We start from the raw sequence: 14348 nt of genomic DNA, 5'->3' as shown, positions 1-14348 counted from the left end.
TGCCCACTCCTGATGCAGCCCACAATAGCAGTGTCATCAGCGAACTTTTGCCGTGGCAGGACTCCGAGTCATATTGGAAGTCTGATGTATATAGACTGAACAGAACCGGAGAAAGTACAGTCCCCTGCGGCGCCCCTGTATTGCTGCACACGATGTCAGACCTGCAGTTCCCAAGACGCACATATTGAGGTCTGTCTGTAAGATAGTCCACAATCCATGCCACAAGGTGTGAATCTACTCCCATCTCAGTCAGCTTGTCTCTAAGGAGCAGAGGTTGGATGGTGTTGAAGGCGCTAGAGAAGTCCAAAAACATAATTCTTACAGCATTCGTGGCATGAGGAGGGGGCATGGTAGTGTGGCGGGTGTGATGTGGGTGTAGGTGTTTCTGCACTTAAAGTGCCAGGGTGAGGAATCTCCCGTGTCCGTAATTGATGCCGGGAGCTGCTAATCGCCACACCTGTGCAACATCCCCCTATAACAGGAGACGCGTGAGTGCAAGGGGTAGGAAAATAGAGTGAGAAAAAGGTCAGAGGTTCAAATGTGGTGGGAGAGCAGTCTCGGTCAGTACGATCCGGCCTCCTAGAGAGGATAGGCAGCATGAACAGGGGCTCTGCGAAGGAGCGTAGATCATGGTGCTCTAGGGGCTGCTTCACCCCACTGATCAAAGGTATGGAGTGGGACGAGTGAGACTGATGACCTCCCCAGGTATCCGAGGTACGACTGCGGATTGTGTGAAGGATGACAGGAGGAGATCCGACCTTCGGACGCTGACGAAGGCAGCCAAGATGAGGGTAAGGAGATAAAGATTGTGGCTGCTGAGTCTCTGCCGGCTGCACAAGTTATGGGTGAGCCAGGGAGATGAAGAAAGAGGTGGGCTGGGATCATCAGTCACTGAAAAGAACGTTGAATGGATTTATTTATTGTGATTTATCCCCAACTTTTCACCTGCTTTTATGGATTTCTAGCCACCCACACAGCTTCACCTGTGTGTAGTGGTGAAACAGAACAGTGAGGAGGTCCCTGCCCAGCTCCCCACTCCTGACATCACTCTTCCCTTTCCCCTTGTCCCACAGCCTCTCTCTCGGATTACCGCGAAATTATCGACTCGGCAAGCAAACTATGATTCTTAATGCGATGAGAGAAGTCACAAAATCAACCAGAAAGTTCAAGAAAATTATATCAAAAAACCCGATCTAAATCCGTTAAGTACTTCTCTCGTTCGTTAGCTATTTGGAGGTAAGATACTCCCTGAGGCTGGCACGTGAGTGCAAATAAATCGGTACGGCAAGCGAACTACAGTATTATACACAGCTCAATGAGAAAAGTCACAAAATCAACCAGAATGTTCAAGCAAATTATCGAAGAAACACAGTCTAAATCTGTTAAGTACTTCTCTCGTTCGTTAGCTATTTGAAGGTAAGATACTCCCTAAGGCTGACACGTGAGTGCAAATAAATCGGTACGGCAAGCGAACTACAGTATTATACACAGCACAATGAGAAAAGTCACAAAATCAACCAGAATATTCAAGCTAATTATATCAAAAAACCCGATCTAAATCCGTTAAGTACTTCTCTCGTTCGTTAGCTATTTGGAGGTAAGATACTCCCTGAGGCTGGCACGTGAGTGCAAATAAATCGGTACGGCAAGCAAACTACAGTATTATACACAGCACAATGAGAAAAGTCACAAAATCAACTAGAATGTTCAAGCAAATTATAGAAGAAACACAGTCTAAATCTGTTAAGTAGTTCTCTCATTCGCTAGCTAAGCAGAAGTGCGTGTGTGAGGAGGTCCCCCGGCCCCCTCCCCTCGACCCGCTGCATTTCTCTTGGATTCGCACAAATAAATCGGTACCACAAGTGAACTATGATTCTTTGCGTGAAGAGAAGACTCAAAATCAACCGGAATATTCAAGCAAATTATAGTACAAAACCCACTCTAAATTCGTGAAGTAGTTCTCTTATTAGCTAGCTAAGCGGAGGTAAGGTTATGCCCCGAGGCTGGCGCATGAGTGAGTAGGGTCCTGCCCCCTCTCCCCTCGGCCCGCTGCCTGTCTCTCGGATTAGCGCAAGTATATCACTCCTGTAAGCGAACTATGATACTTAGATGAGAGAGGTCGCAAAATCAACCAGAATGTTCAAGCAAATTATAGAAAAAAACCCGACCTAAATCCGATACGTAGTTTCTTGTGAAAAGCAGACAGACAGACTTTGGAGATTTGGAGATTTATTTATGGAGTATTTTCGAATCACTGCACTATTTATTTGGACACTGTTTTGATTTTTGTTTAATAAAAGCACTTAACACTTTTGCACCTTCCCTTTGCTTCGCGTGGTGTCCTCATTGCATAGCTCATCCCGGTCCTGACTATCAACGGTGTCGGGTTCGAGAGGCCCCCAAATAGGAAGTGAAGGACCCGAACCATCACACCGCAAAATGTAAATTTGTCATGCTGTTTGTTCTATCACCGTCTGTCTATAGATGCTGTTTAAATGACCTTAAATCTTGATATGTCCACATATCTTAATGAACAAAAGCTTTACAACAAGCCCACCTTCAACCTCTCATAGCCAAAGAGTTGATATCCTCTGTTCAAACAAAGCTTAGAAGGGCAAACAGATTTCAGTTTTTAACACTCCTTATTGCTTTAACAGATTTGGATTTTATAAATACATGAAGATGGACGAAGAGGAGGATGATAGGCCTTTCTTCTTTCCAAATCCAGATGGTAAGCATTGGTGGGCGTCCAAGCAGGGGGAGTTTTTTGGAATGACAATGGTGGTGGGCCATACCAGAGTTTTCCTAAATGTGTGCAGACTTCTCCAAGCTAAGAGTGATCTCCCCACACTAGTCAGGTTTGTCTCTCTTGCGTTAAATGTAAGTTCACACACCTTTCAACTCACCAAAAGATTAAAAATGTATAAAACAACAATGGGGTAATGATTGCCCGGTCTGTGTCGACTGGCATCAGATCAGATCATTGAGATCTCTTCTGACTTCATCATCATCATCTGACAAAATACAGTCCTAGAGATTTGAATCCCCCGTGGACTGAGTTTCTTGCCATTTGGCACACTTTGTCGGGCGAGTTCCGTTGTCATTGAGATATCCTGAATAGAGCACGCTGTACGTATTTTATGGAATTTTAAAATCGCCCATCGAGAAAGCATTGGGCAAAGCTGCAAACGTGAAGAATGGAGAAACGCGGTGTGTGACTGGAGTTACAGATTCATTTCTTCGTCTTCTTCCTTAGTGTTCATCTCGCTCTAGTGTAGGGTCCACCTCTTTCCATTTCACCCGATCTCCAGCATCTTCTGGGAATGTCGTTTTTGAGTCATCACTACTTGCATGTTCGATTACACTGTGGGCTCAGACAAAGGACGGTCTCTCCCACTTCAGTGGTCTTCGCTTTGGATAAGATGACCATTCCATCTGATTTGTCTTGTCCTTTCAGTCAATCAGTCATTGTCCAACCCACTATATCCTAACACAGGGCCACAGGGGTCTGCTGGAGCCAATCCCAGCCAACACAGGGCACAAGGCAGAAACAAACCCCGGGCAGGGCACACACACCCAAACACCAAACACTCTAGGGACAATTTAGGATGACTCGACTGTCCCTTTCAGTATTCTTTATTGTGTAGACTTTATCCGAATGCCTCAGATCCCATAGACTTGCCACTGTTTGTAAGGTATTGGACTTTATAACTTCTCCCCATCTTCCCTTCAACATCTTGTGAAATGAAGCCAGAGACACCACAAGAAGGTTTAGGGTGGCCACCCCGATTACTTGAAAAGGCAAAAGAGCAATAATGATGGGTCTTTACAGAGCTGAGCCCGAAACAGAACTGATTTTCAAACACAATAAAAAGCCGGTCGGAGGAAGTGATGTCATGGGGAACAGGCGGAATTTCCCCTAGTTGGTCTACAGAAGAAAGAGAGTAAGAGTTTTCGCACTCTGCCTTCCCCTCGTCCAGCATTGGAATTCCCCTCTTTCAAGCCCTTTAGCTGCCTCCCATGTGAATGTGTATGACAATCTATAACCTCAGGCAGTCAGGACAAGCAGGAGTTTTGTTACACATTCTAGTAATGTATTGTTGATAATATTCCTAAAATAATAATGAAGTAGAGTACATGTGAATATTGGCAACCATACAACCTGATAAAAGCTAGATGTGTAGTTTCAGACGACACACACACTTGTAGTTACTCAAATGTCTCTGGTCAAGTCAAATCATCATTTCTGGTCAGCTTTCTTCAGGACGGGCTGCATGGTGTCTCAATATGGCTGCCGAGTTGCGCTCCTCATTGTGTTCTCTTCATGGCCATGGTGTGTGGGAGAGAGAGAGAGAGAGAGAGAGAGGGAGGGGAAAAACGGCCATCTTTATAAATTCCTGTTCAAATCCTTACACCAGTAGGGCATCGTGGTACACAATGGCTTCTGATTCAAAACCAATCCCAAACCAATGGGTACACACACTGCCTTTTCATACCTGCCCTCAAGTAGTGGATACCATTATCAATCAATCAATCAACATTTATTTATATAGCACATATTCATACAAAAAAATGTAGCTCAAAGTGCTTTACAAAATGAATAGAAAAATAGAAGACACAATAAAAATAAACATAAGTCAACATTAATTAACATAGAATTAGAGTAAGGTCCGATGGCCAGGGTGGACAGAAAAAACAAAAAAAAACTCCAAAGGCTGGAGAAAAAAATAAAATCTGTAGGGGTTCCAGACCACGAGACCGCCCAGTAGCTGAAGCTTGCCAGCTGGGCTGTCTTATGGCCTTCATCCAGGGGTTTCTGCAATGAATCTCCCTTACTAAACCAGTCTGAGGCAATAAATTTCACATCCTGAGGCAGTCCTTGAGACTTGGAGGTTGATTAGTTAGACATGCTGTGGTGGGCTGGCGCCCTGCCCGAGGTTTGTTTCCTACCTTGTGCCCTGTGTTGGCTGGTATTGGCTCCAGTGGACCCCCATGACCCTGTAGTTAGGATCTAGTGGGTTGGATAATGGATGGATGGATGGATGGATGATTTTTACCACTATGGGAGGGATATTGCCTTTTAATATCATATCTGTATAGTTTTTGGTTACTTAAAACGCCGCAGTTACTAAAGAACTTATTCCAAATAGGGGGCTATCGCCCCCAAAAGGAACACCCACATGCAGGAATGCTCTTCCCCCGTGACCATGTAGTTAAGATATAGCGGGTTGGATAATGACTGGGGCGGCATGGTGACACAGTGGGTAGCGCTGCTGCCTCGCAGTTAGGAGACCTGGGTTCCCTTCCCGAGTCCTCCCTGCGTGGAGTTTTCATGTTCTCCCCGTGCTTGCGTGGGTTTGCTCCCACAGTCCAAAGACATGCAGGTCAGGTGCATTGGAGATCCTAAATTGTCGCTAGTGTGTGCTTGGTGTGTGTGTGCCCTGCGGTGGGCTGGCACCCTGCTCAGGGTTTGTTTCCTGCCTTGCACCCTGTGTTGGCTGGGATTGGCTCCAGCAGTCCCCCGTGACCCTGTAGTTCGGATATAGCGGGTTGGATAATGGATGGATGGATGGATAGTTAGACATGAAAGCAGAACGCGCCTAATGAAACACTAAAATCGCTTGTGCTTTGGTTACTTTGGAGAGGTATTGTGTTTAATAAACACCCTTTGTGTGAACCCGGGACTGGCGCCCCAGTTCCATCACTATATATACATATATAAATATGTACTAGGGGGCTCTGCCCCCTTCTTGCTTCGCTCCCCAACCCCTGCGCTACTCGCTAGCCTCTTTGCGGTTCTGCCGCTCGTGTATGGGGATGCAGTTGTACAATTTAAACAGATTTTTATTTTCATGGGAATTGTTACATATGCATTATAGACCTAACTGTTTTAAATTAACCATAGTAAAGAAGAGTAAAACGTAATTGAAAGTAAATTATATTTCATGTTGCATTAGAGTTATTCATTGATAATACATTTTTGTTCTGTTTGGCTTTGAAATTAACGCACACAAATACATTTTAAATTTACACTTTTACTGTAAAACTTTTTTTTAATTAAATTTTTGTCAATATCGCATTGAATTTTGATTCTGTGTTTGGACTTGCATCGTGACAACGCAACATATACTGCCCGTGAGTGAATTTCGTTTCTTTCTCTTCTCTTAAATGAAAGACCTTTCGAATGTTTGACTCTGAGATTTGTTAATTGTCTTTGTCAAAGCTATTTTAATGGGAAATGGTTAACGTTTTAATATGAATGGCATATCAAGATCTCCTTTGTTGTCTGATGTTATTCCCTGATGATGTACCACATCACCTTTCTTGGATACATCCTTCTTTCTACAGTAATTCGTGCGGTGAAAGACCGGATGTTGTTAACGGTTGTAGATATTCTATGTGATATTGTAAGTTGATGTTTTCATCTTCCACACGATCACCACCAACTGTTTCAGCGTAGTTTATTGATACGCATTTAACCAATTTGCCGTGTAACCGATTGCCATTCGTTTGACTTCATCATTTCTCGGTGCTAGGATTGCCCGTGTACTCATTTCTTCTGTTGATAACCCTTCATGATGAGCATAATACGTCTTCTTTAATTGGGAACTTAAAGTGAGGAAAACGTAACAATGTATAAAAGCTGAGAGAGCAGGAACTGTGTCTGACAAAAGCATTCACACGAATGAGAGGTGAGAGGACCGTGGACGTGGTTGAAAATGGTTGAGAGGAGGACGTGAGTTGAAAAACTCTCACCGGACTTGAAAAAATCTTCCAAAAAGTCTTATCTCGTCGCAGGATTATTTTATTATGATAGATATTTATATATTGTGGGTACCAGCCTCAATACAGACAGGCAGACACTGATACTTCAAACACCAACACACATTTATTTACGCTATTTACAAATACCACGCACACAACCCAGTGCCCCTGCACCACACACCCTCAAGTCCGGGCTCTCAACAGTCCTTTCTCTGCCACCTCCACTCCTCTCCTCCGAGCTCTATCCTCTTCTACCCGACTCCAGCTACTGAATGGATGGAGGCGGCCCCTTTTAAGTATACCCAGCCGTGCTCCAGGTGCCTCCTCACGAGCTTCCGGCTGCACTTTCTGGTGTGACGGAAGTGCTGCACGAGCACTCGGAAGTGCTCTGGGTGTCCCTGGTAATCCTTCGTGTTGACATCCAGAGCTCCTTCGGCATTTGGGTGCCTCCTGGCAATGACCACAGGCCCCAATAGGGTTGAGCCACCATGCTTCGCCCTCTCGTGGTCCGGAGTAGGCGTAGTCCCTCCTCCCGGTCCTTCCAGGTGTTCCAGCTGGGTACTGTCCCCAGCCGCTCGCCACTATATATATATTTATATATATATATATATATATATATATATAAATAGAGAGAGAGAGGCCACCAGGGGGCGCATCAGCTTCCCATCCCTGACACAATTAGACACAGGCACATGTCTCTACAGCACTCGCATTTTACTTTGCAGGGGAAACGTTTCCCAAGCACACTAAACAAAGTCCACAGCACTTTCTTTCTCTTCTTCTCCTCTCTTTCCGCCTCCACCCGACTCCCTGAATGAAGGTAGGTGGCTCCTTTATTACTCCACCTGCCAGTACTCCAGGTGGTTCACTACCGAGGTCCATGAGCCACTCCCAGGTGTGGCAGAAGCCTGACAAAGCTAGGGTTCTGCAGCTCCCCTGGTGGCCTCCATGGAGCCCAACAGGGCTGTGTCAAACTCCCATGGAGCCCTGTGGGAATCTGAGGCACCACTGCAACCACTTAGCATTCTGGGGGAGACAGTGCCCTGTGCATAGAAGGTGTCCCTGCCAGGTAAGGGCCCTGGCCATCTCTCACAGTATATATACAATAAAATATTATGTCGTTCCCTGGTGATACGACGGTGATACTGCAAGGAAGAAAGAATCAGTAACACTAAAGGAAGATTAAGCTTAGCTTCTGTTTAATATCGGCTTAACACTCTCAATAATATGATATTGGAAGGAGGGCGTGATGCAGTCAGGTGTTCCTGCAGTCGCCACTGTCCCATGTCGAGATAGAGAGCGCGGATGGCATATCGTCCTGGGTACGGGCAGGGGCGAAGTCTTCCATCTGTCCATAGGTGAGCTGTGAGGTTCAGTGCAGTTGCCTTTCTCTACAGTTCATGGTTTTCGACAGAGGAACATGCAACTTACAAACATGGATACGATTTTTTACTGGCACAGCATGAATAGAAAAAAAAGCAGATGGTTACTGCAAACCGTAAACTGACCGTCAGACCAACGGGCACACCTCCTCTCTTTTAATAGCCTGCCTGCGTTGTTCCCACTTTTCTCTTTCCATCTCTTTGTCAGGCTGCTTGCATGGCAGTATCAATTTGGGAAACCTCTAATAAGTGATGGTGCCCCCTGGCCATTTATTGATCACCCCCGAACAGGGCACATCAACACTTTTAAACAGCCTGCCTGAGTCGCCTTCTACTTGTGTCTCCTTGTCTCCCTGTTAGCTTATTTGAGTGATTTCTGCAGGAAACCTCACAGATTACAGTGGCACATTGGCTACACTGAACCTGCTGTAGGTGGTCCTCCTTTGTAAACTTCATTGCTAAACGGGAAAGTTGAGATTACGCACACAGACACACACACGCACACACACACACATGCATTCTTAAGACACTGCAGGGCCAGCTGGTCAGTTCCTCAGCTGGAAACATTGCTGGCAGCACCGGGCACATGGGCGATTTCACAGACTACTGTACATTTTTCTAGATTTGTAAATACATTAAGTATATTTTTGAAAATGAGATAAATTGATTAAGAATATAAAGCCAGGGTCTGCTAATAAACATTTTAATGATTAGTTAAATGGTTGAAGTAAAGATCACAACTTATTTTGCACCACATCTACTGTCCCTTGATGCAGAAACACCTCTTGTAATCTTTTTGAACCCGTGTTTCTATTGCATAAAATACGCTCCTGTATGAAGGGATGTTGACCCATTTCAGTGCCAGTCCCCTTCCTCCTCCAGGTCCTCGGTAAGCATGAGATGCAAAGTGCTAATACATTTCCTTTTCTGTGTAGATTTTCTGGAAGAAGAGGAAGGGATCGATCCAGAAAACGAATCTCTGCCAACTGATAAACCAGCAGTCACCTTCAAGACAAATGCCACCTCGGCTCAGCAGCATTTATCGCCAAGAGACAGAAGAAGATCAGTTGCTGACTCGGGAGTTGACTATGGGGATGATGATGTTGATTACACCTTCAGAAGCAGGCAAAAAGCCAATAGCGCCAAAGACTATGATGGCAAAGAGGGGCAGAAAAGCCCATCTGAAGTGACATCTGATCACGCTGGCAACCAGGATGATGTGGATTTCAACCAACCCTCAATAGTTCGAGGAAAATCACTCTCCTGGATTAGGACAGGCCCAGATGACCTGAACAAGAGGGCAAGCGACTTACTGGTGGTGCCCAAAAATACCAAACCCAACTCGCTTCCGCTGTTGACCCACCGGGCCAAGCAGATTCTTACCAATTCTGCCCATGCCCCCCTTTCTGGAGTCACCAATTCTAAAGATACAAAGAAAGAGCAGAACAAAGTCTACATCACTCGGCCGCGGCCCAACCGGAAAAGCACCCCACCTCGGCAGCCACGTGAGGTCTTTCCTGGAATGTTCCTCTACCAGATTGGCAAAACGACTAAGTTAGTGAACCTTGGCACCAAGCTTGGTAAGAAGGGATTGACAAATGCCATTCAGATGAAAAATAAGTACCCTTTTAGAGAGAGCAGATCTCCTTGGCTGGACAATAATGACACCAAGGATGGTTTACCGGGGAGAAAGTCCTCCACGGGTGCTGTAATCTGGGATTCTCAGCATAAAAAGGATGAGGCACATGATAAGGGTGTCACAACATCAGTGCCTACTAACCCGCTGTTTAGCCAGGAGAACTCCCTGCCATCTTCCTTGAATAAACCAAAGACGGACTACAATTCCTCCATAAATACCCTTCCCTCGGAAGCCAGAGTGACATCCTATATGAAAACCTCAGAGATTACAGAGTCTCAGCTGCTGGATGCAGAGCCGGCCGATGGAGCTGAGGAAGGAGGTTTATCTGATTACAGTTATGAGGACTCTGACATTCGGCAGCCTTGGGTCGAGGAGGCCATTAACTGGCAGCGCACATTCACCGTCAACACCATGGACTTTGAGCTACTGCGATCAGACTGGAACGATCTGCGCTGTAATGTCTCTGGGAATCTACAGCTAAGTGAGTCCGAAGTTGTGGATGTTCTGGCGCAGTACATGGAGAAGCTCAACGAGAAGAATGGAGGGTGAGGAACCCGAAAGGGCTTGATGCAGGGTGGGAAGGTGCTTGGAGTAAGTGAGTCTTCTGTTGCTGGTTGTCCATTAAATCGAATGTGTTTTAAAGACATCTGTTAATAACATGATGATTATTATAATGTATAAGTATGAACGATATCATAATGTACAATGAGTAGTGTATATCCATCTTTGGGCACATCTTTCTACAGGACACAAGCAGAGGCACTCAAACAAAGGCGTTCACCTCATTACATGTCTTTCTTCCAAAATTTCTTTTTATGGTCCATGACTTAACATTAGAATTCCTGAAGCCTGCGAAAAAACTCGTAATCTCGGCCCACCTTAAATCCCTTTGCACCTCCTCATCCGCGTCTTTTGTTTTGCAAATGTGTCGATCAGCACAAGCAGCAGGCAGCCAACTCCGACAAAAAATTCTCCCAGCTCAAGCCTTGTTTATCTGTTATTGCGGTACTGGGAGCTGTAGAGGGTAAATAATATCTCGTTATTTGGAACACATGCATTTCATGTGTGTTCTATGTCTAGAAAGATCTGTGTAAGTGTAGGATGACAGGAAATGCAAAAAATGTTGAACACATACCTAAAAAACAAACTTTTTTCACGTTTTAGTACAAACGACAAAATTTTGACATGACGTGTATAATGTGTGAAGTCCAAATATCAGATAAATACTTTCACAAAAAGTACACGTATAATAGAACAAGTGCGCTTTTATTCAAGGATATAACCGAAGAAAAAGAAAATCGGGATAGGGTACAATATTGATATGACCTCTTGGGTACCGCAACGGTAAGAACTACCGGCTCGATGCATGCTCAATAATCCAGGTAAGGAAATTCTAGAAAGTTGATTCAGTTCATCTGGACACAATTGTTTTCCAGGGAGATACGTTACAACACTCATCCAAGTGACTTCCTCAGTCTCAGTTGACTGCAGGTTTCTCCAACCTTATAAACTGTACCTTTGTATAATGACCCAAATTAGCACCATTGACTAACAATGGGCCGTGTGACCAATGATATGCAAGTTGTCCATTGATCAATGGCCATGAGTACCATTCACAGAGAGTTGGGGAATGGCTGCAATCACAGCATTGTAAGATGGTGAATGAAAGGTAAGAACTGCTGACTCATAACCAAGAGGTTGCGGGTTCAATTCCAGGTGCTTTCTAGATTTGTCATTGTCATAGTGAGCTGCTCTTATTGTTACTACTATACTGTAGAATAAAAACATACATTTGATTTGAGTCTGTAACAGCCGCTGTAAATTTATAGTACTTGTAAAGGTTAGCGTTTTTTTTTTTTATTTATTTAATTCAGTTTCATTCTCTGTCACGTTCACCCTCACCCCGATCTGACACTGTTAGTTTTCAAATAAAGACGTGTTATAACAGAAGTGAACTCAGATGAGGATGAGAGTTCTACATCAGAGAAAGAGAACAGAAGCCCTCTCCGCAATAAACTTCCACTCACACCAGGCGTAAAGGCGAATGATGGCACCGTTTGGATGCTGCTTAGCGGTCCGGCGCATCCTGAAAGTCAGTCTGCCCCACACCTGTCCTTCAACGAAACAGCACAGCATACAGAGCTCGCCAATGTACCATGCAAAGTCCAGTTTGTGTTTATGTTTTGTGATGGTCTTTATATAAAAACATTTACAGTATATGTCACTTACTGTATATAAAAGTCAGATTGAATGGTATTTACCTTGATTCATTTACTTATCTTCCTACAGCGTAAAGTCACAAATAGACTGCAGGTCTTCCTGTGTTTGATTGACATGGGCATGCTCACAAAGTATACGTGTAATGCCACGCAAAGTGCGGCAGCAGCAGCTTCCACCTGCAGCTATAGACTCTTCAGTACACGAGTGACTCTCCACACTAGTGTTTAGATCTGACAGTGCCATGCTGACATTTTGGTACGAGAATGCAGGCAGACTTCTTTTTATGGGCACATACACTGTATAGAGAAAAATATAATTTTATATATATATATATATTGTATATATAAGACCATCACAAAACATAATCACAAACAGAACTTTGCACAATACCTTAGTGAGCTTGGCATGCCCTGCTCATCCTCATCTGAGTTCACCTCTGTTATATGTTATAGTTATGTAAAAACAGCCATGTCAGATCGGGGCTGACAGAATAAAACTGAATAAAAAAAAAAAAACCTTTACAAGTTCCATAAATTTACAGCGGTTACAGACTCAAATCAAATGTATGTTTTTATTGTATAATAGTAACAATAAGAGCAGCTCACTACTCAAAATGTTAATTCTGGGAAGCGGCCAGAATCGAACCCGTGACTCTTCATTACGAGTCAACAGGTCTTACTGCTGCACCACCAAAGCAGACGTATCAACATTCAATACAATACAATACAATCATTTATTTTCGTATAGCCCAAAATCACACAAGTGTACCGCAATGGGTTTTAACAGGCCAACTGATGAACCACTGGGACCAAAACCGCAGATAATTTTAATGATGCCACATGGGTAATGATGTGTATGGGACTGTGTGACCACAGGCCAGTGTGAGTGCTCACCATTTAAAGTGTCTGCAATGGGCACACAAGTGTTGAAACTGGACCTTGAATCAAGAGAAGATCATCTGGTCCAATGAATACCATTTTCTGTCACATCATATGATATGCCAGGTATGTGTCTTCATATACTTGGAGAAACCTTAGGAAAGGCAGTTGAAGGAGAGACCCCATTCCAGGTAGGCTCAATATGCAGTGGGTGTCAAAAAGAAGGGGGTCAATACAACACAATACACAGATCAGAACACAAGGGATCCTCAATACAGTATAATAGTAAAAATATTACAGGTAAGGAGCAGAATTTAACAGTAGATGATATCACATAATAGGATTTGATTTGGATTTGTTTAGATTTTCTTTAGATAGATACTTTATTAATCTCAAGGGGAAGTTCACATACTTCAGCAGCAGCATACTGATAAAACAATATTAAATTAAAGAGTGATAACAATGCAGGTATAACAGACAATAACTTTGTATAATGTTAACGTTTACCCCCCTGGTGGAATTAAAGAGTCACATAGTGTGGTGGAGGAACGATCTCCTCAGTCTGTCAGTGGAGCAGGATGGTGACAGCAGTCTGTCTCTGAAGCTGCTCCTCTGTCTGGAGATGATCCTGTTCAGTGGATGCAGTGGATTCTCCCTGATTGACAGGAGTCTGCTCAGCGCCCGTCGCTCTGCCACGGATGTCAGTCTGTCCAGCTCCGTGCCCACAATAGAGTCTTCCTTCTTCACCAGTTTGTCCAGGCATGAGGCGTCCCTCTTCTTTATGCTGCCTCCCCAGCACACCACCGCTTAGAAGAGGGCACTCGCCACAACTGTCTGGTAGAACATCTGCAGCATCTTATTGCAGATGTTGAAGGACACCAGCCTTCTAAGGAAGTATAGTCGGCTCTGTCCTCTCTTGCACAGAGCATCAGTATTGGCAGTCCAGTTCAATTTATCGTCCAGCTGCACTCTCAGGTATTTATAGGTCTGCACCCTCAGCACAGTCTCCTCTGATGATCACGGGGTCTATGAGGGGCCTGGTCCTCCCAAAATCCACCACCAGTTCCTTGGTTTTTCTCGTGTTCAGTTGTAGGTGGTTTGAGCAGCACCATTTAACAAAGTCCTTGATTAGGTTCCTATACTCCTCCTGCCCACTCCTGATGCAGGCCACGATATCAGTGTCATCAGTGAACTTTTGCACGTGGCAGGACACCGAGTTGTATTGGAAGTCCGATGTATGTTGGCTGAACAGGACCGAAGAAACAACAGTTCCTTGCGGTGTTCCTGTGTTGCTGACCACAATGTCAGACCTGCAGTTCCCGAGACGCACATACTGAGGTCTGTCTGTAAGACAGTCCACGATCCATGCCACCAGGTGTGAATCTACTCCCATCTCTGTCAGCTTGTCCCTAAGGAGCTTAGGTTGGATGGTGTTTCTTCAGTTATAGTCATGAATAAAAGTGC

General features: G+C 44.5%; 1 protein-coding gene across 1 annotated transcript in view; it reads left to right on the top strand.

The window, feature by feature from the left end:
• b4galnt4a (beta-1,4-N-acetyl-galactosaminyl transferase 4a) overlaps positions 1-14348 on the top strand; it is a 443680-nt gene that overhangs the window by 397962 nt on the left and 31370 nt on the right. Inside the window, exons 13-14 of the mRNA XM_039738621.1 lie at positions 2658-2731; positions 9083-10331. Of these exons, the coding sequence (XP_039594555.1) occupies positions 2658-2731; positions 9083-10331 (1323 nt within the window). The remainder of the gene's footprint in view (positions 1-2657; positions 2732-9082; positions 10332-14348) is intronic.

Source organism: Polypterus senegalus, chromosome 1, assembly GCF_016835505.1.
Source record: "Polypterus senegalus isolate Bchr_013 chromosome 1, ASM1683550v1, whole genome shotgun sequence".
NCBI classification, from domain to species: domain Eukaryota; kingdom Metazoa; phylum Chordata; class Cladistia; order Polypteriformes; family Polypteridae; genus Polypterus; species Polypterus senegalus.
The sequence above is the reverse complement of the archived record's forward strand: the minus strand, read 5'-3'. Positions and strand labels throughout refer to the sequence as shown.